We start from the raw sequence: 23,928 nt of genomic DNA on the forward strand, positions 1-23,928 counted from the left end.
GCAAAATTTTGAATCAGTTTTTGAAGCAGAAACCATGAAAAATGAGTAATTCCATCGCCGGGACTCGAACCTGGACCTCACAAAACGCGCCGAGTGTGCTAACAGTTACAACATGAAGGCATGCAGAAAGAAGGGAGAAAATAAATTTATATACTCCCACTTTTAAAGGACGACTGGAGATCCCAAATCTTGTGGTAAAGAATTATCCTCCACCACCTTTTAGTTCGGTCGCCACTGTAAAATCATTTTAGAGCTTTTCAAACAAAGGAAATTGAAGAAATCCGTAATGCCCCCGCCGGGATCTCCCGAATATACGCCGAGTGTGCTAACGGTTGCGTCACGAAGGCATGTAGAAAGGAAAAAGAAAATACCTTATAAGCTCATAACGTTTAAATAGCAATACTTCTTTGAAACCCTCTGCGGGTTTTGAAAATAATGCTGCCCAAAGTTTTAGAAAAAGTACACCGTTACTTGCTTTTTGGAATGATAGATCCCTTGAAACAACGAATATAGAGCTTTCCTTAATTTAACGTTTTGGAAAGATAGATCCCTTGAAACCCCGAGTATAGAGCTTTACTTAATTTAACTTTTCGGAATGACAGATCCCTTGAAAGCACGAGTATAGAGCTTTCCTTAATTTAACTTTTTGGAATGATAGATCCTTTGAAAGCACGAGTATAGAGCTTTCCTTAATTTAACTTTTTGCAATGATAGATTCCTTGAAACCCCGAGTATAGAGCTTTCCTTAATTTAAATTTTGGAATGATGGATCCCTTGAAACCCCGAGTATAGAGCTTACTTAATTTAACTTTTTGGAATGATAGATCCTTTGAAAGCACGAGTTTAGAGCTTTCCTTAATTTAACTTTTTGGAATGATAGATCCCTTGAAACCCCGAGTATAGAGATTTACTTAATTTAACGTTTTGGAATGATAGATCCCTTGAAATCCCGAGTATAGAGGTTTACTTAATTTAACTTTTTGGAATGATAGATCCCTTGAAACAACGAATATAGAGCTTTACTTAATTTAACTTTTTGGAATGATAGATCCTTTCAAACCACGAGTATAGAGCTTTACTTAATTTAACTTTTTGGAAAGATAGATCCCTTGAAAGCACGAGTATAGAGCTTTACTTAATTTAACTTTTTGGAATGACAGATCCCTTGAAACCCCGAGTATAGAGATTTACTTAATTAAACTTTTTGGAATGATAGATCCCTTGAAACCCCGAGTATAGAGCTTTCCTTAATTTAAATTTTGGAATGATAGATGCCTTGAAACCCCGAGTATAGAGCTTTACTTAATTTAACTTTTTGGAATGATAGATCCTTTGAAAGCACGAGTATAGAGCTTTCCTTAATTTATTTTTTTGGAATGATAGATCCCTTGAAACCCCGAGTATAGAGATTTACTTAATTTAACGTTTTGGAATGATAGATCCCTTGAAATACCGAGTATAGAGGTTTACTTAATTTAACTTTTTGGAATGATAGATCCCTTGAAACCCCGAGTATAGAGCTTTACTTAATTTAACTTTTTGGAATGATAGATCCCTTGAAAGCAGGAGTATAGAACTTTCCTTAATTTAACTTTTTGGAGTGATAGATCCCTTGAAACCCCGAGTATAGAGTTTTATTTAATTTAACTTTTTGGAATGATAGATTCCTTGAAACAATGAGTAGAAAGCTTTACTTAATTTAACGTTTTAGAATGATAGATCCCTGAAACAAAGAGTATAGAGCTTTGTTTAATTTAAAGGCATCCTAAATTGTGAGTAGAAAAGAAGTAGAGAAATTATATTCGAGAAAGGATTGTGTTAATATATTTTCTCAATGTGATTTTGTTTTATTTCTGAATATTCTTCACTAATTTCAGGCAGCATAGAGGATGGATCTGTGAAGGTACTGCGCGAGCTGTTGACTGACTCTGGTATTGGTGAGTGGCCTATTCTAGATCATCGATGGAATAAATCAGAAGTTGACCTCGAGTGGCGACTGGCCATGCTGCACGTGCATCAGGTCCAACCTTTCTTCCACACCTTCGTTGCTCCAGATGACAGAAATTCCTCAGTCTACCTTCTGCATGTAAGTCAAACATCTTTTGTGTCTGCAGAGTATCATAACATAAATTAAAATGATGCAAAAATGACTGCATCTGCAGCAATAGACTATAACCTGCTGGTTTTCATATTTTTGTCTCTAAAGAAAATAACAGGAAATTAGAAGTTAGTAATGAGCTAACAAACCTGTAATCAAGGCCGAAACACTGGACGTTTTCAGATTTTTCAGAAAATATTTAAATTTTATTTAAAAATAAGAAATAGTAATTAGAAATGTATTACATATTGTTACTGAGAATATATCTTGGGATAAAATAAGGAGACTGTTAATTTTAAGTAAATCAATCGGAAAATAATTACCCTATAAGGTTTTTGGATGATTTGAATCAATTTATACTACATGAAAAAAAAAATGTAACCGGAAGCAGAGCTAGTCATTCGTGATTCTCAGAAAAATTTCCTTTAAACTAAATTACTTTCAAATATCATTTAAATTTCTAACTAGTTATTTTATATTAATATTCTTACCTATACATCTCATTTATATTTCTCTACCGGAATATAACAGAAAGTAGAGAGTATTTAAAGGGAGGTTTCAGAGATTAAAATTAGAGCGTGTTCTGTCTGTCTGAAGACCACGTTGCTAAATTTGAGTCTCCAGCGATCAGTATTCTGCGTTGAGTTACTTCTGCAATTAGGCTTGTTTATGCCGACTTAGATCAAAGCCAGTTTTGGCGTTATAACTTCCTTGTACGAAGTAAAAAAGAAGTATTGTAATCGCGAAAAGCTTCAGGCATCACATTTCAACGCAAATATCCGTTTTCACCGCTATCGAATGCAATTTACGTACGAACGTATGTATGTATCTCGCATAACTCAAAATCGAGTAGCCTGTTGAATCATACTGTTGAAATTTTACACGTAGGACTGCTATATCATGTAGATGTGCACCTCATATTTTGTTCCAATCGGCCGCACCAAAAGTATACAAATATATGTATATGTATATATCCACTCTGTTACTCGGCTCAGTGATCTCAGTCTCTTTATTCTTATATGTTTGTGAATTGTGCATTTTTTGCTTTCAAAATGATTGAATTATGCTGTTCTTATGTTCCGGTTAAGGTTTTCATGCCTTTAGTAAATCTGTATGCAATATTTTTAGAATTATCAACAATTTAAAAGTTATTTAAGTGTCGCTAAGCGTAAAATGTTTTTCCATGGCGGCCATTGCTTGTCTACATTTGAAACAGCAGAATAGTAAATTTGTTGCCAATCTAGAGAATAAGCTTCTCAATAACAAAGATAACGCCTCCTTTTATTATTGGGAACTAAATCATGCTTAATCCATTCTGGAATTTGCTCGAGGAAATAAGTGTTTAAGATTTACTTCGTAATTTTTAATACAGATATCTTGAGTTTTAATGTATTTTTGCCTTGTCGCGAAGTGATAACTGAATTAAATGAATGAGAAATACTGAATCGTCTGTGAAAAACTGTTTCTTTTTTGTTTTGTTTGATTAATTTCTTTTATACATTACTCTAGATTTATTACACTATTTGAATAGAACATGTGGCAATGATTTCCTTCAAATGATATAAATTTGTGCATTCTGAGTTATAATATGAACGAAATATAATACTGTTAAGTGAACCTAGCGCCAGAGTGTCGTTATGGTAAACACATGTAGTGAATTTGAAAGAGTGCATTTTTTGTTTTGTGGTTAATGCGCTATCGATGAAGTAGATTTACCAATCCGATAAGTTTAAATGAAATGCAAGAAAAAATGCGTATAATTTAATATTCCCTACAAGCAAGTCATGTGGTGCACACATCAGATGTTTTTTAATATTGAAGCTGTAAGGCTAAATTTAGTCTCATTAACTTTAGTTCATACATTATCTTTAATTCAAGCCATAATTTTTGTCTTCTGTAAGCACGAGTTGCTGCCGTCTGATAAACGTTATTTGAAATAATAAAAGAGTCCTTTACATCTTTTCCCCTGTCTCTGTGGTACTGACAACTCAGTGATAATTCACAAAATGTCTTTTAGAATACTGTTCTAACCAAAGAACTTCTATCAGTTAGTAGACACATTAGGTTAATTGGAAAAGCCGGAGAGATGAAAATTTAGCAACCGCCTTTGCCGGGAATCGAACCACGGACCTCTGGATTACCGGCCCAGCATGCAGACCACTACACTACGAAGGCACTCTAGGGAAGCGGGAGAAATACTTTATAACTTTTTTGTGCATGTGTGCGCTTTCACATTTTCTTCTTTTATCAGGTGCAAAATTTTTATTGCTGCGGAATCTTTTGTTTATAATATACCCAGTTTAGCTGAAGAACGATGTAAAGAATTCAAAATCCATTTGCTTGAATATCTTTGCGTAATTGAAGTGTCATTTAAAAAGAAAGAAATTATGTGACCGCCACTTTCTATAAATAGATCCAACGCAATGTGTAATATTTTGATAAAATTTACAAAATCATTAAGGTACTGAAATTATAAACATTATGAGATACTCGCTTTTTATAGACTGAACCAAATAATTACTCATCAAAGTTTTATTTAAAAAAAAAAAAAAAAGTAATCTGCGTGGCATGCACTTTATTACGAACGTCTCAACCAAGTGGAAAGCGTCGTTTTTCAATTAAAAGGAATTGTTTTTTCAGAATTTCAGGGATGGCAAATCAAAGAATTTGATCAAATGGCCTTGTATAACTTGAGATGAAGACCCTGAGTCTACATGCGCCCCAATTAGGCTTGCTCAAATTCCGGCAATTGGGCTGGTTGCATGGGCGTTTTCGTGGTTTTCCCCATGTGTAACGTGTATACGAGTCAGTTTTCCTTAGAAAGTTCTCCACGAAGGCATCCCTACCCTTAGGCAGATAGCCCTAGTGTGCTTTGCCATAATTAAATAAACCAAACCAAACCAACTGTGACAAATATGATATTGACCAACGGCACTTACTATTAACACTTTTACTTCCATAACCGAAGATATTAAGTGAAATGATTCTGAAACGAACGAGTGACCATCAGTCCTCGCAAGAAATTCGATAATTTATTTTTGATAAAAAAATGTACAATCAAACGAGAAGTAACTTTAAGGGGAGTTAGAACCCCAAAATCTTCAAAAAATTGTGATTTGGGATTTTTGCATTTTCAAATTCTCTACATTTTTATCTTTCTAAAAATACCATTCTTTAATCTCTATGAAAATCAGAACTGTAAAAAAATCTAGTTTTAATTTGTCATCTACTGCTTGGATCAATGAGGAATTTTACATAAAAACGCTTTTTTCTCCAAACGTGATTTTTTTATACTCGATGTACCTTTTCTCAGGAACTACTACTCACAGGTATCTAAACTTTTTATGGCTTATTTATTAGGTTCCCTAATATTCACTGAAATGAGCTTTTTGTAATAAACTTAGAAAAAAAATTTTTTTTATTTTTTTTGTGTGAGATAAGTGCTAAATTTTACTATACCTAACAAAATATCCTGTAATTTACTCTAAAATTCAAAATGTTTCAAAAGCTCTTTTCAGTATAATCGGATAGGTATACTTTAATTACAGAAAAAATTTCAAGCTTGTATCTACAGCAGATTTTGAGAAAAGGTACATCGAAAATGGCCAATTTAACATTGTCGGTATAGGGGTTTCTGATACCCCTTAAATATCTTTATTGATTGCGTCAAAATTCTAACGCTTTATATTGTCCATCAGTAAAATATCGAAGTGTAAATGCTGTTTAAGTAAGAAATCCTTTGATTGCCCTGCGTAAAATCTTTGTATCGAATTGCAGTAAAGAAATATGAAACATTGCATGACAATATTGAACACGAATTTTATTACAAGCAGTATCAACTTTTTTTTTCTTACCTAGTTTTAAATAAAACAATGTTGTAATAAGACAGAAATTATACGAGTTCAAAAACAATTCGAAACTTTTGCTGAACTAACTATGATATAGTTGTAATGCTTTCTGTTAATTATTTAGCAGGAAAATGAGAAACAAATTCGTGAAGATATTCTTTTATTAACTATAGAAATAGTTATCTTACAATAATTGAATTCCTTGCCTGAAACATAATATAAATAGAACTTTTAGATAAGCATTTAATATCTTCAAGTTTCGTTAAGAGAATATAATAAGAAAACATTCCAGTAAGTGATGTTTAAATTTTTTATTCTTTAAACAAAACTAATGATTTTATAAAATGCTTGAACTTTTAAAAATGATATGACTTAATACAATAGCGAAATCGTAAAACTGAAACGTATATTCACTTCATCTTTCTTTACTACATAATAGAACATTCATTAAAATAAAAACTGTTGATATTGCATGCACGTGTTCAGTAACACTACTTTTCTTTAACAATGTTAGACAAATCTTAATTTTTTAGCTGTCATAAAAGAACATCAACTCAATGAACGCATTCTTCTTTGTCATGAAATTAACACTGAAGCAAAATTCAAATTAGGGCTTATTTTGGAAGAGTATTTATATATTTTCAGAAATTATATTGCACAGGTCTCTTCTTACAAGCAACAGTACAGTGGGTGATCAGTTAACGAACAGTTCGGACTGCGAGCAAATCAGACAACGAACACTTTCAAGAAAGAGTTTTGTGTTCGAGCAATGAACACATATTCGGATAACGAACAAAAATGAATTCTAATAAACACTTCTCGGCTCACGGAGCATAATGTGCAGGGTTGCCAAAACTAACGGAACAAAAATCATTTTTAGTCTCTCTTGAATTATGTTGCCTGCCTATTAAACTTCAAATTTCTATACTGGAAACAAAACTGCGAAAGCTGTACCCATCCTTCGTTCAAGGAGACGGAGGTGATCAGGAAGACATTCCTGAAATTATGGATGAAATCTTGACAACAGCTAGACATTTGGAATTGGAGGTGAACAAGAATGAAATAGAAGAGCTCATAATGGAATAAGAAGATGAATTGACGACGGAAGAATTCCAAGAAATCTTGAATGAAGAACACCAAGAAACACAGCGAAATGTTCTGAATAAGAGGAAGACGAAAGAGGATCAATGCCGACATCTGCCATTAAAGATCTTTTGAAGAAGTGGGAGGATGTCAGAGCAATGGTCTTAGAATGGCACCCAAACCAAGCTGATGTCAGTAGGGTTGGGGATCTTTACAACGACAATGCTATTAATCGCTTCAGGAAAATCCTGAAAAAGAGAGAAAAAGCAATCGACATTGGACATGTTCTTTAACACCCCATAAACAAAAAATGAAAAGGAGTGATTAATATGCAAGACTGTATGTATGTATTTTTTTAATAAACTTAATAAGAAATTATACATCCTTTTCTTTAATTTAATCTTTAGGGTCTCCAAAACGAATTAATCGATTTCACAAAAAGATCTATGGTAAATCGATGATCGGTTAACGAACAATTCGGATAGCGAACATAGTCTTGCAATAGATTATGTTCGTTAACCGATCACTCATTGTATTCTAATCAGCTTTCATTATTACAGCAATATCAAATGCAAACTAGTAAGTGGCGCCATTTCTCCAATAATTCAAAGTTAGAGGAGTTTGAATCGGAAATAAGACAGTTGAACTCATCGGTAATGTTTATAAATTTTGACGAATGTAAAAACCTTCAAGGAAATATAATTAATTTTTAAAACACTTCTTGGATGATTTGAAGAAAAAAAATTTAAAGAATGGTTACTTTGTAAATCAATATTGCATTCTCATTGTGTACTTACGATGGGTAAGAAGTTTGCATGTTCAGATTTAAGGACTGTGGTTCCGTGGTTTAAATCCCGCTTAGACAGAAAATCCGTTTTTCTCATTTGTCATTTCGAACAACCTAACAACCTCTCCTGTGGCGACTTAACTAAAATCTGCTGGATTTGATCCATTGGTTCTCTTGCCTCTTTGCAGTCGGCCTTTACGAGGACAACAATATAATAAATCAATGCACTCAGCTGTGTATGTTCTCGTGTAAGTGGTTGGCACATCATGCCGGCAGTTTAGGAGGTAACTGGCTGAAATCCCTGAGCAGGACTGTTAATTTGTCACATTTCTCGCTCCGAAAAACATAATTGTCTCTATAATCTAACTGGAACAAAATGGACCTCTGGAAATATTCACATTTTTCAAAAAACTAATCTTAAAATAAAGGATTAGAAAGGGAGATTTATTTTCCCCTCCTTTTCAAAAGAATTATTTGTGTGTCTTAAGAAGAATTGTCAAAGAAATTTCAGCTTGGCAGATAAATAATGCTATAAATTAGCACTAAATGTTTATTTTGGCACACCTCGTATTTGGATTGCAATCGGCCGCACCAAACGTATATAAATATATTTATATATATATCCAATCTGTTACCCGACTCAGTGATCTCAGTTTCTTTACTCTTATATGTTTGTAAATTGTACATTTTTTGCTTTAAAAATGATTGAATTATGTTGTTTTTATCTTCCGGTTAAGGTTTTTATGACTTTAGTAAATCTGTGTACAATATTTTTAGAATTATGAACAATTTTAAAGTTGTTTAAGTGCCGCTAAGCCTTTTTTTATGGCGGCCATTCATTGTTTACATTTGAAACAGCAGACTAGTGGATTTGTTGCCAATCTGGAGAAACTTAGCTTCGCAACAACAAAGATAACGCCTTCATTTATTATTGCCAATTAAATCATGCTTAATTCTTTCTGGAATTTTTTCGAGGAAATAAGTATTTAAGATTTACTTCGTAATTTTTAATATAGATATTTTGAGTTTTTATGAATTTTTGCCTTCTCGCGAAGTGAGAACTGAATTAATTGAATGAGAAATACTCAGTGGTCTGTGAAAAACTGCTTCCTATTTGTTTTGTTTGCTTAATTTCTTTTATACATCATTCTAGCTTTATTATAGTATTTGAATAGAACATGATTAATGAATTTGAATACAACGATTAGATAATTCTATTCTTTAAATGATATAAATTTTGTGCATTATGAGTTATAATATGAACGAAATATCATAATGTTAAGTGAATCTAGCGCCAGAGTGTCGCTATAGTAAACAAATACTAGAGTGAATTTTAAAGAATGCATTTTTATAGTATTTGAATAAAACATGTGGCAACGATTAGATAATTCTATTCTTTAAATGATATAAATTTTGTGCATTATGAGTTATAATATGAACGAAATATCATAATGTTAAGTGAATCTAGCGCCAGAGTGTCGCTATAGTAAACAAATACTAGAGTGAATTTTAAAGAATGCATTTTTATAGTATTTGAATAAAACATGTGGTAACGATTAGATAATTCTATTCTTTAAATGATATAAATTTTGTGCATTATGAGTTATAATATGAACGAAATATAATACTGTTATGTGAATATAGCGGTAGAGTGTCGCTATAGTAAACAAATACTAGAGTGAATTTTAAAGAATGCATTTTTATAGTATTTGAATAGAACATGTGGCAACGATTAGATAATTCTTTAAATGATATACATTTTGTGCATTCTGAGTTATAATATGAATGAAATATAATACTGTTAAATAAACCTAGCGCCAGAGTGTCGCTATGGTAAACAAAGTGAATTTTAAAGAATGCATTTATTCTATTGTGGTTTATGCGCTGTCGGCGAAGTAGATTTAATTCAATCCAATAAGTTTAAATGAAATTCAAGAGAAAATGTGTATAATTTAATATTCCGTACAAGGAAATCATGTGGTGTACACATCAGATTTTCTTTCAGTGATAAACCATTATACGAACGTTAAAAAAATATGGTTTTTTAAGCTTAATTCTATATCATTTTGTGCTGAATACTGTATACTTAACTTTCTCCAGACTTAAGGTCAGTCACGAAAACTTCCTGTAAAATCTCATTACATACAGACTGCAATTTTAAATGTGTCTGGCGAATCGCGTGCTGCGGTGGGAAAGCAACTCTTTTTCAGTTCACAGCTAGTTCCAGATGGAAGGCATCCAGACAGCACATGGAATGATTCACTCTCGCTTCGTGCAAATCTTTATCGCAAACATATGTTCCCGTTTCATCTCGACACGAACAATCAGAGCTCCCTTAATCCGTCCTTCCATCTTCTTATCAGAGCACGCGTGCAGAAGGGGTAATTACAGTTCCGCTTGCCACAGAGAGATAGAACGAAGGATAGTAATTACGTTATCTCTTCCGTAATTAAAATCCGTGCTCGAAATTTAATCCTTTTCTAACTAGTAGTGGAGACGCGTGCTAGATGAAAAGTACCAGGTTTTGCGCAAATGAATGCTGGGAAATGGAGGCAAATTGCTATGCAGTTTCTAGTTCTTGCTTGCAAATGGTAAAGTTATCAAAACTGCCGAGTTCTTTTATTTGCAAATCAGAAGAACTGTATTCTAAAACTGTTTTCTGGGAACATGAATATTTGAATCTGATTTGTTCCGATTACAAATAAAATAACGTTATTTGGCACTCGAAATAAAAGAGATGCCGAATAATGTAGTTTTATTCATACTCACTTTCATGTACAATAATTGTTTTTCGTTTTGGTTTCGTTCTTCAGAACTTGCAAAAGAAACCGTTTCGACAATGTTTTGATGCTAAAGTAACAATGCAATTTAAATCCTAGTTTAAATGAAATTTGAATGTTAAATTTTTCCGCTCGCAGAGCAGTGTTTTTACTTCCTTGTACGAAGTAAAAAGGAAGTATTGTAATCGCGAAAAGTTTCAGGCAGCATATTTCAACGAAAATATCCATTTTGACCGCTATCGAATGCAATTTAACGATGTTTTTGCGTGATATCTCTACGTAAGGACAGAATAAAAGACAAGACTTGTTTCCTCCAAAAAAGTTATAAAACTACTTTAAAATTAATTCTGAAGAGAATTTTTCGTGGCGTCTGTACGAACGTATGTACGTACGTGAGTATGTACGTACGTATCTCCCATAACTCAAAAACGAGTAGCCTCAGAACGTTGAAATTTTGTATATAGGACTGCTATAACATGTAGATGTGCACCTCGTATTTTGGTTGCAATCGGCCGCACCAAACGTATATATTTATATATATATCCACTCTGTTACCCGGCTCAGTGATCTCAGTTTCTTTACTCTTATATGTTTGTAAATTGTACATTTTGTGCTTTAAAAATGATTGAATTATGTTGTTCTTATCTTCCGGTTAAGGGTTTTATGCCTTTAGTAAATCTGTGTGCAATATTTTTAGAATTATCAGCAATTTTAAAGTTGCTTAATTACCGCTAAGCCTTTTTTTAATGGCGACCATTGATGTTTACATTTGAAACAGGAGACTAGTGGATTTGTTGCCAATCTAGAGAAACTTAGCTTCGCAACAACAAAGATAACGCATTCATTTATTATTGCCAATTAAATCATGCTTAATTCTTTCTGGCATGTTTTCGAGGAAATAAGCGTTTAAGATTTACTTCGTAATTTTTAATATAGATATTTTGAGTTTTTATGTAATTTTGCCTTCTCGCGAAGTAAAAACTGAATTAATTGAATGAGAAATACTCAGTCGTCTGTGAAAAACTGTTTCCTATTTGTTTTCTTGCTTAATTTCTTTTATACATCATTCTAGCTTTATTATAGTATTTGAATAGAACATGTGGCAACGATTAGATAATTCTATTCTTTAAATGATATAATTTTTGTGCATTATGAATTATATAATATGAACGAAATATACACTTTAACTGTTATATAATTATTGGATTATATAACAGTTAACTTAGTTTCCGTTATAGAATTATTATATAAGTTAACTGTTATATAATTATTAATACTGTTAAGTGGATCTAGCGCCAGAGTGTCGCTATGGTAAAGAAATAGTAGAGTGAATTTTAAACATTGCATTTATTCTATTGTGGTTTGTGCGCTGTCGGCGAAGTAGATTTAATTCAATCCAATAAGTTTAAATGAAATGCAAGAAAAAATTCGTATAATTTAATATTCCAATTTAATATTCCAATAAAAGGAAGTCATGTGGTGTACACATCAGATTTTTTTTTAAAGGCAGCCTTCAAATTGTATACTTTTATTCTTCATTTTCGTATGAAAAAAGAAATAATAGCATGTTACGTCTTTTGGTATTACAAACGTGCAGAAAACTAGGGACGAAAGTGAGGGACGAAGGGCACGTGTCTTGGTAACATGGAGGGCTCCAAATTGGAAATAAAAATTTAATAAAATTATAAAAATCTGAAAGCTTTCAGATTTTATATAACTCCAAAAGAGACTTTGGAGTTATATACATTACACGTTTTGTCTGCTAAATTAATTTATTAATTTATCATGTTCTTCGGACTTAAACCATAAAATTCAATTCAAGAGCAATATCATAAAATATTTAAAAAGAGCATATCTTTAGAATTTCCTATACACAGTCTCGCTCGCAGGAGATACAAATGTTTTTTTTTTCGTTTACAGTGTTGCCATTTCTCTCTTTGAAATCATTTTGCTTGTTAATCAAGGATTTTTTAAAGTTTTATGAAATGTATAAAAAAACAAATTCCATATTCCAAATTTGGGCTTTCAGACGCCCATATTCGAGTGGAGGACTACGTTATTCAAACTTTGATGTCTCTAGGTACCGTTGCTTTTTCGCAATGCCAGAAACGTGCATACATTCATGCAGATTCTTCATTATTTAATTTCTTTAAATATAATGCAGGGTTCTAATATTTGGTGACAACTGTTTGGAAAGTAAAACGCCGTTTTATAGTGGAGACGCAAAATGTAACGAAATGATGATTTTTAACTTTAAACCCTGAAGCACGTTCAGAAGATACCCATGAAACTATTTGGTTTAAAAGCAAAAATCTATTTTTTTAAATATCATATTTTAATAATAAAGAAGGAGCACATTATATTCTGGATACTACATTTTATTATACGCGCTGTTTACCGAACTACTTGATTTCCATTAATTATTTTTCAGACTCATCCACTTATTCATGCTTCTGTTTTTATTTTTTCACTGTAGATTCAAATAAAAAAATACATAATTGCGAGACTAGAGATTGGTACCATACATCAGTTTCTTGCTACGTTTTTCAAATAATGTTTTCTGTACTAGATTTATGATTCGAATCTTGCTCCTATTGTATCCATAATTTTCTTGCTTTTGGAGTTATAGATAATAATAAAACTTATAAACGTTGCTGGTTGTTAAGAAAATCACCCTAAAGTTTCATTTTCTTCCCAGATTAGTGTACTATTCTAAGGAATTTAAATTGCAGGCGATAAATCGCGAATTCACAATTAAAGAAAAAAATTATTCATTATAAGAATGGCAGCAGAAGATGTTCTGTTGATATTTTATTTAGTGTAACTAACTAAATTTTAAGATGGAATTTTGTAAATCTGTAATATTTCTCTATTTGCTAAAGTTTAAAATAGAATTGTGTTGAAATTGTCAGAAATGATTATTTAATTCGAAGAGCCATTAGATTTGTTTATATTTTTTTGAAGAGCCACTAAAATAGTGAAAAGAAAGAACTTTAAAAGAAAATCTTAGAAGGTCAGTCGTATAATCATTAAAATGCTCAGTTTCAACTGCAAAAAAAGAAAGTGATTAATGTTGATTTGAATCTGAAAAAGGCGAAAAAAAACGTAATGTGCATCGTCTTTCTCCTCGACACATCACATAAAGCAGAACGCGCTGCACAATTCTCTGTGAGAAACAATCATCCCGACAAAAATGGGAAAATGTTGTCACAATAGATTAATCTTTGGTATTATCCACAGTGTCGTCAATCAATAGAACTGCATCAAGACCAAACAGCCTCACATCAAAATCCACTATTAATATCCTGGAAAAAAAAATGGAAGAAGAAATGTGTATCAAAGCCATACCCTTCACTCATATCCCTACTAAATATCTTGATGTATCATCCGCAGATTGTGTTAACTTTGGGAATTTTAAAAAAATCGAATTGCCTGGACGTCGACCTATAATCCTTGGATTTGAGAGAGCTGTTCATGAGGAATGGGATAAAATACATTGCCCCATTCTACAAAGGCTTTATTATCTTGAAAATTACGGTGTAGAAAGATAGCGAAGATTAAGGATTATCAGTAAGAACATTTGTAACCAGAACCGCTGGTGAAAGGGTGAATGTGCCTTCGGACACGGACGCCTTGAACCCAGTGGGGATGGATACTGACTCCTCTGTCAGAAGTACTGTGCCAGATGCGCAAGCGGATGACCAGTCACCAATGATGGAGGTTGTAAATAAAAGAAGAGAAAAAAGGCAACGCCAGAAAGAGCGGAAACGACTGGAGAGGGCCATGGAAGGGATCTCGATCTCTGGGGAGAAGGGAGCGAAAGAGAAAACAGATAAAGCTGGGACCTCTGGAGCAACCTCCAAACCGGTGAGGAAGAACCATCCAAGCAATGAAGAGTCTCGTAAGAGAGAACGCATTGCTGGTGACACCCCGGAAATGGCCCTCAAGAAACGACGGCTATATAGTCAAGCTGCAAGAAAGGCAATCACTCTGCGAATCGTCTGCAAGGATGATTCCAGAGACATAACATCGGTGGATTCAGATTTCATCACCTCTATAATTGATGACCGAATTATCGATGGCTCTATCACCACCTGCAGGGTCCATAAGACAGTCCTGCAGCCGAATGGCCTCAAAATTGCATGTGAGGACCAGGAGACTGTGGACGTCCTAAAGACTTTAATTAATGATCTACCCGGCCCTGAAGAAAACCATCCAGGTTATCATGCCATGGCTCCCGGAGACAGACCCCCCATGAAGAGGTTTTTCGCTTGGTTTCCTGGTAACAGGTCACCAAAAGATAACATCAAGCTCCTTGATGCCTGTAACAAGGGCTGGATGTTAAGAAGATAGCCATCAAGGCAGTTATCCCTGGAGACGGAGGTAATACCTTGGTGCTGGGAGTAGAACATGAACTTATGGATTATCTGGAGGCCTAGAATTTTAAACTTTTTTGTGGTGCCCGTGGCTGTGTACAGTTGAAGGAACAAAGGCAACAGGAGAAATCAATTCCTTCGCCCAAGGATCCTCCAAAGAAACAGTTGACGGAAGAAAGGGAGACCGAAAAGGAGTCGGAACCAGAGCTTTCTTTGGACGCTCTGGAGAAGACATCTGAATAGTTCTCCCCTGTCACTACTTCCTTTGAAGTAGTATGCTAAGGATGCAACTTTTAACTAAGTCTCTCCTAAAATCCTTCAGGGTAAGTTCTTTTCTTTCATTTAACCTGTTTTAATGGTTAAGGTTAGTCAGTTAAACCTGCAACATAGCAGAGCAGCTTCATACAATTTACCTGCCCAATTAGGTAAGCAAGGCACTTTTGTTGCCTTAATTCAAGAACCTTGGGGGTACAAGGGTAAAATCCTTGGTAGGCCCATGAACGCGCACTTCTCTTCGACAGAGGGACCTGATAAAAGACCTAGAACTAGCATTTACATTTCTAAAAATATAAAGGCTATGAAATTATCCCAATTTACATCAGAGGATTTAACTGCTATTTTAATTAAGGACATAAACAGTTCACTGAGAGGAAACATTTGTTTTTGCTCGGTTTACATGGCTTATGACCTTAACATTTCGCAAGAATTTATAGATCTTGTGAGTTTCTGCGAAATAAACAATATTCCTATGGTTATTGGTGGTGATGTTAACGCTCACCACCTGTCATGGGGCAGTTCTGATACTAATCCTAGAGGAGAAAAACTCATGGAACTTATAATGAATACCAACCTAACTTGGGTAAACAGGGGAAATCGCCCCACCTTTGTTAACAGAAGAGAAGAAGTCATTGACCTCACATTAACTTCTTCTGATATTTATAACCTTATTGAGAATTGGCATGTAAGTGACAATCCCTCACTTTCTGACCATCACCTTATACAATTTTGTATTAGAGATGAAATTCCAGCTGAATATTTCAGAAACATTAAAAACACAAATTGGGACCTTTATAAGGATTTCCTGGTTTCTAATGTCATTAACCTTCAGGTTTTAGACAATAATTGTACAGTCGAGGAGCTTGATACTCAAGCAAACAATTTGACAAATATCATTATTGAATCTTATCATGCATCATGCCCTCTCAAACGAAGGAAGTACTCTCCTAGCAAGAGAGTTTGGTGGACCAAGGAGCTTGAAAGCCTCCGCCTAGAGGTTCGGAGAGCTCACAGGAAAGCAGTCAGAAATAAATCTGAAGTTAACTCGTCTAACTTCAAAATTCTACAAAGGAAATTTAAAAGTGAAATCAGGAAAACTAAATACAACTCATGAAGATCGTTCTGCACAGATATTCTGTCCTACCATGAGACTGCCAGAGTATATAAGATTCTTAAAAGATCTCAGGAGTCTCAACTCTCATCGGTTATGCGACCTGATGGCAGTTATACTATAAACCCTTTGGATACACTTTCGACCATGTTGAATTTTCATCTGGAGGACAAAAGTGTCACCTCTGACCCCCAGGAAAATCCATTGGAACTACTTCATAATCCATTAGATCTGGATTTTGCTAAGACAATTGTGAATTTTGAAAAGGCTAAAGCGGCCCTTGATGTATTTCTTCCCTTTAAATCTCCAGGGAACGATGGCATTTACCCAATTCTGCTTCAGAAAGGCTGGGATATTTTTGGTCACATTCTCGTGGACATATTCAGGTCCAGTTTGATTTTAGGATATGTTCCTAAGGTTTGGAGAACTTCACGAGGTGTGTTTCTTCCTAAACCAGGAAAAGATACATATGAGAAACCAAACTCTTTTAGAATGATCACGCTAACATCCTTCCAGCTTAAGCTGTTGGAGCGATTGATTTTCTGGCACCTCCAGTCAGATAATAATCTGAAACATACCTTTGGCTTAGACCAACACGGTTTTAGGCCTGGCTTCTCCACTGAGTCAGCCTTACACCAACTCGTGTGGAGAATAGAAAAAACAATTATAGACGGACACTTTGCCATTGGGATTCTACTGGATATTGTAGGAGCCTTTGATAACATCGGTTTCGAGAAAATACATAAGGCCCTTACTGGAAGTCATATTCACCCTATGATAACTAGATGGGTCATCTTCATGATTAAAAACAGGAATATCTGTGTTAGTCTCGCTGACTATGAAGTAAAGAGAGATTATTACTAAAGGGTGTCCGCAGGGTGGTATTCTTTCTCCGTTCCTGTGGAACCTGGTATTCGACTCACTCTTGATACTTCTACGGGAGGAACCTGGCATGTCACAGGCTTATGCAGATGACCTTATTGTGTTATTACAGGGTTTCGATATCGGAACCCTACATAATCAAGCTCAGCAGATCTTAAATAAAGTTTCACACTGGGGTGATACAAATGGCCTTTCTTTCTCTGCTGAAAAATCTGAGGTCATAGTTTTCACGTGGAGAAGGAAATGGAAACTGGCAGATTTATGTCTGGGTTACCAGATTATTAGGCGTAAGGAATGCGTTAAATACCTAGGATGTTACCTGGATAGTAAACTTACATGGATCACCCATATAAAAGAAAAGGCACAAACGGCCACAAATGTTCTAGTACTTTGTAGGCGAATCGTTGGTAAACAATGGGGCCTTAACCCAAAATCTACTCTATGGATTTATACTGCCATAGTCCGGCCAATGCTTTCTTACGGATGCGTGGTCTGGATTAATGTTATTAACAAAAGCACGTATTTAAACATTTTAGAAAAGGTGCAAAGACTTGCTTGCCTAAGCATTAGTGGGGCTTTAAATAGTACCCCTACTGCTGCATTAGAATTTTTACTGCAAATTCCACCCTTGAAATTATTCTTGAGCGGAGAAGCAATTAAAGCCATGTATAGATTGAATAAAAATGGCACATGGTGCCAAAGGACAGGTTTTGGTCATAAAAGCCACCTGAAAAGCCACATTGACATATGTCTGGACTTGGGCAATGAGATCCCTATAATCTATATGCCCAAAGATGCAATTACTAAAACAATAGTTCCAAATAAACTATTCTCAACTCATATACCAAAAAGGAATGAGATAGAATCTCTAATTGACCTAATTCCAACAGGATCAATTGAATGTTACACAGATGGATCAAAATCCAACTTCACTGGAGCTGGAGCTATTATAAGGACCAAGGGATCTGAAGAAGATTTCATTAGATTTCATCTATACCTTGGTAAATTAACAACTGTTTTCCAAGCCGAGGTTCTGGCGATCAATATGGTCGCCAGGGAGCTCTTAGCTAAAAATACAGTTGATAAGTATATATATATTCTCTCTGACAGCCAATCAGCCATCCTTGCCCTGGCTAATCGTGTCAAGTTACAAAACTGTGTTTTGAACTGTACTCAAGATCTCAATTCTCTGGCTCAGGCCCATAATACCATTAGTTTAGTCTGGGTCCCAGGTCATTGTGATTTTGCTGGAAATGAACTAGCTGATAAAGTAGCTAAAGATGCTTCGCAACTACCCATGTCTGGCCCAGAACCATTTTACCCAGTTTCATATCAAACGATTAAAAAAGAAGTAAAAAGCTGGATAAAGAACAAACATGATGATATATGGTGTAAACTACCAGACTGTGGTCATTCTAAATTGGTGCTCAGTACACTTAACTTTTCAGGTAAACTCATACACCTCAGTAGAACTAACTTACGCCAGGTAATTCAAATTGTTACTGGACATGCTTATCTAGCTAAGCATCTCCACAAATGTGGTCTTGTCGAATCTCCTCTCTGCCCAGCTTGTGGAGAAGAAGAGGAAACACCTTTTCACTTTCTGGGACGATGTCCGGTGTTCTCTGTCCCTAGAAACAAATTCCTTGGGTTTCCCTATATGACCTTTGATCAAGCCCTTTTATACAAAGGGCTCTCTGGCATAATAGGGTTTCTGATGTATACTAAACACCTACAGGTAAGGTGAATATGAAACCACAAGAAACAAGCATTGAGACGCCCTATGAGTTCTTTTTTTTTTTTTTTTTGAAAAGAAACTATGCAGGGATTTCCCTCTCATAGCTGTGTTTTGGAATATAATTTGAAAACAGATATCAAATCTTTATACACTACCTGGCCATTTGGCTTGAGAATGCACCTCTGCCCTCCTTATTTATTTATTTATTTATTTGACTCTCCATCGCACTCTTGTTTGGTCAAGAATTTGCGTTTGGTGGTTTGGGAGGGATTGAATCGGTTTTCCATCCAATAGGGGAGTTTTCACGATCCAGCCGACACCTTGAACTTAAACATGGGATCTTTTGCTGATACTATAGATTTGGTGTCAGTTTGAGATCTTATCTATTTATTACTTACCTTTTACGGGAGTTACCATTTAAATCCCTTGATTTAAATCATCAAATGGCGGAAGAGTAATGGGCAATTTTGCCTAAACTCCTTTCCTTCTTTTCATAAGAAGGAAGCGCCCCTATTGTTATGTTAAGAACATTTGTAACACAAAACGCTTAGGTAAAATATTACACGAAAACCGTCTAAAAAAAGTGCGAATAGCATCCTGTGTAGTATTTCTGTAGAACAGTTATCTTTTTATTATAATTGCCCAGATTTAGGTATATGCTATTATTAAGCTGTTCATTTTGATTACTTTTTTCTTATCTCTACATTTTATAAATTTCTTTCCACCATAATGTTTTCCTCAATTTTATTATGAAAAGCTGATGTGATAAAATAACTCATTTACGCACTTTCGATTCTAAACTTTTGTCTCAAGCAAAACTGATGCTATTGCATGCAGATGACTAAAATGCAACCTATAACTCAACTAACTGAATATTATAACATTTCCTCAGAAATTTATAGTTTACAAACATTTAAAATACAATAATTCCGTACCCTACTAAGCATATTAATACAGCTTAGCTCGAGTTTGAAAAGTTCATGTACACTGCTCAAAAAAAAAAAAAAAAAAAAAAAAAAAAAGGACAGTTCTATATCTCCCGTTCTACTGGGCCGATTGACAAAATTCAAATTGCGTTCTTCATGTCTCGAAAGCGCGACTTAGGATATATATTAGATTTATATATAGCACTATTCTAACATAGGTATTTTGACACAAAATCGGACTTTTTCTGAAATAACATACCAATTTTTTTACATATTTCGATGCTACAACTCAAATTATGCCTAAATATGAAATTTTGTAAAATTTGGAGCGAAATTTACGGAGAAATTCACAAATTTATGTTGGCACTTTTTTTCAGTTTGCGCCAAGAATAGTTCACTTGGCGAACTTCTTAATATATGGCAACCTAGTTTCCTTTCCCGTGAGAGGAAAAAAAGTCACCATCGTTCCTTTTTTCCAAATAATATTCCTTATATTATATTTTTAATTATAGCTTATTATTTTAAGTAAATTTTTCTTTTTCGAATTTCATTTTAATTGTTTAAGTTGCATGTTTTTTTTTTTTTTTTTTCGAATAACTGTTTTAAAAATTTCTATTTACCTATTCGAACTGCGTAAATAAAAGTGCAGCGTTTATTTTTTTTTCAAATAGTTTTCTTTATATATATTTTTTATCATAGTTATTATTTTAGGTAATTTTTAATTTTTTATACTTTTATTTTAATTGTTTGTGTTGCATTGTCTCTTCAGATAATTGTTTTAAAATTTTCTATTTATTCCTTCGAACTGAGCATTTTAAATATATTTATTAATATAAATTTTCCAGAATTTGATTTTATTTATTTGAATTGCGTTTCTTTCGGAAGAATACTTTGTAACCCAGACTACGATGCGTTTGAAAACTGCATATATTAAAAGAGAAAATACAGTAAAGCACAGTTAACACGCCTTTCAATGTTCCGTTCAGAAAAGATATATATAAATAAGAGAGATGTATAACCGACATTTTAACTTAGAATGATTTGCATACACTGCTTTAAACAGTTTTATCATTGTGCCCATAGCTTTACACAATTTTATCCTGCATTTGGTTTCTTAAATGTTATTCATGTTTTAGGCAAATATTTTATTTTTGAAATCGCAAGAATCAAATATCATAAGATTAAAAGGTTTTAAATCTAAAAAAAATACTAATACTAAATTTTACGCAAAAATTTATTTTTTTTCTCTTTTTCTTCAGGCATTCTGCTTTATTCTTGCTCTTTTTCTTTAGGCATTCTGCAAGTATATTAAAAAGCATCCAACTTTTCGAAATATCTTGATATTTCTGACAATCATTTTAAATAAAGTTAACGCCTTTCATTTCATAAAGGCCCACAAACGGCCGAGCGGTAAAGTCGCTCGGCCACTGAACACTGGCAGTTCACTCCGGGGTTCGAATCCCGGTAAACGGGCTGGTTGCGTGGGCGTTTTCGTGGATTTTCTCATGTGTAACGTGTATACGAGCCAGTTTCTTTTAGAAAGTCCTCCACGAAGGCATCCCTCCCTTTAGGCAGATAGCCCTCGTGTGCTTTGCCATAATTAAATAATCTAATCCAATCCTTAATTAAATATAATTGATTTGTAACTTCTATTAGAACTGACGGTAAGAATTGAAGTGCAAATAAATAATATCGTGTGCACTCTTGATTAATATAAAATTAAAAATATTTGCACAGAAAAATATTTGCATTCAGACAGAAAGTTTTTTGAAATATTTGCAATTACTTTATAAGAAGGATTTACTAATAACCGTAATAATTACTTATTATATTACTGATGATTAGGATTCAGTTCTTGACAATTACATTCTAAATTAGAATTTTAAGGATATAATGAAAATACGCTACGCACAAAAATACATTTTAAGATAAAAAATACGTTGATTTTTTATGTTTTAAAACTTCTTAAATTTATTTAATAAACATCGTATCCTCGTTGTTAATTGAATCCAGAATGTTGGGTGTCGTTTATATAATTATTCTTACTTGTTCACAGAATCTGCTGACTAATCCAGCCATTAGGTAGCTGCAGATCATTTCTACATAACCATTGAACTTCCATTAATTCAGTCTCTAGAGGGTTGTATGTTTATATCATAATTTGACTTTTATAAAAATGATTATTCTAAATATTACGTTTCTATAAAAATATAATGTGCTTTAAAAATATGGATGATAGTATCAGCCGCTCTTTCAGCCACTTCAAAAGCAACAGTTTGTTTAGAAATAAATTATGCAGTCAATGTCATAAAATTAAAATAAACATCAAACGAAAATTCTCAGTTTTAGATAATTCGATTTAAACGAAGTAAAGTAGCAGACGATAAAACGCCGAAGGTAAAAATTTACTTTTACAAAAATTTACTCTTATTTTTTTTTTTTTTTTTAAAGATAGAGAGAAATTAAAAAAAATAGTTAAAAATTTGAATAATATTATCTATAATTTAAAAAAAATAGCTTTTCATATAGTATTAATAAATATTTATTACGCATCATTGAGGGGGGGAAAGTCATATAATTAATTCTCCGTAAAATTTTTCTTGAAATTTAAGGTTAAAAATAGCTGTGGCAGTTCACTGTAACAAAAATCCATAGACCACATTTGGCGTTATTATCGCTCAAAAAAAAGATGCCAAATTTCAAAACGCGAATATATGTAAATTCGTGTATATCTTAGAAAATTTTGAATAAAAAGTCTAATTTTTTGCAGATATGCTTAAAAATACACCTACTTTAAGATGATGGTAAAAATTTTATAGGTTATAATTCAAAACTTTTTCGAAAAATTTATAAAAATTATTTAAAAATAGAAATTTAAAAAGTAAAACACAAAAAATGGGTAAATTTTATTTGGAATGAACCTAAATTTCGAAATGTGAGAGAAAAAATCAAAAAAGTTTATTAAAAAAAGAGATATTAATAAATATTTGCCAAATTCAATTAACATTGAGGAGCTAAAATTTTGAGAGCTAATATTTTAAAAACTACTCGCACGATTTTTTTTAAAATTTGGTATTCTGGCATAATTTGAGTCGTAGAATCGAAATATGCAAAAAACTGGTATGTTATTTCAGGAAAAGTCCGATTTTGTGTCAAAATACCTATGTTAGAATAGTGCTATTTATAAATCTAATATATATCCTAAGTCGCGCTTTCGAGACATGTAAAACGCAGTTTGAATTTTGTCAATCGGCCCAATAGAACGGGAGATATAGCATCCCATCTTTTTTTTTTTTTTTTTTTTAAAGCAGTGTACATATTTGTAAGAATATTTTTAACGTTGCCAGTTACTGTCACAGATGTGTAATACAATTCAGTAAACTTCAAAGTAATTAATAATCATATAAGATCTTGGTGAAGAAAATCATGTCAAAGACGAATATTTATTCTACACAGTGTTAAAAAAGCAACCACATAATTAAACATAATATTGAAGATTTTGCTTCGATAAAAGACGTATTGAATTATAACACTAGGCCTTGAAAATTAGTGAAGTACATATCTATATTAGTTGCACTACAATTTATAATTTTCAAAATTGTTTATTTTAGCATATCATCGAAAACGAACATTATAACCGCTTTCTTTTCATTTTAAAATTGTACAATTTTTTTAGAATAATTTTTTTTCTGCATATAAATAGCTACAGCTCACGTTACTATAAAAGTTAGGGTATTATTATTTAAAACGTTTACAGAGTACAAAAATTTACAGGTATAGTTGATTTGCACTTTATATAGGAGCGCGATCTTACCCTCTTGCCTGAGATGAAAACGTTCTTAAACATGGCTTTGACGTTAGTAATTCTTTATGAATTTTATCCACGAATTAAAAAATTTAGAGCCTGCTAAAAATAATTTATTCCTTTGTTTATTTAATTGGAAATTAGAATTTATTTCTATTGTGTTAAATTCGAAGTGCGCCTTAGTGAGATGTCAAAATTAATTTACATAACTGCAGTAA

General features: G+C 33.3%; 1 protein-coding gene across 1 annotated transcript in view; it reads left to right on the forward strand.

Annotated features, from left to right (window-relative positions):
• The window catches only part of LOC118179507 (neprilysin-1-like), a 402,935-nt gene that overhangs the window by 236,222 nt on the left and 142,785 nt on the right, over positions 1–23,928 (forward strand). Inside the window, exon 6 of the mRNA XM_085827523.1 lies at positions 1,878–2,086. Within this exon, the coding sequence (XP_085683649.1) occupies positions 1,878–2,086 (209 nt within the window). The remainder of the gene's footprint in view (positions 1–1,877; positions 2,087–23,928) is intronic.

Source organism: Stegodyphus dumicola, chromosome 12 (genome assembly GCF_044657685.1).
Source record: "Stegodyphus dumicola isolate Sdum_Otavi_A_Nest chromosome 12, ASM4465768v1".
Classification (NCBI taxonomy): domain Eukaryota; kingdom Metazoa; phylum Arthropoda; class Arachnida; order Araneae; family Eresidae; genus Stegodyphus; species Stegodyphus dumicola.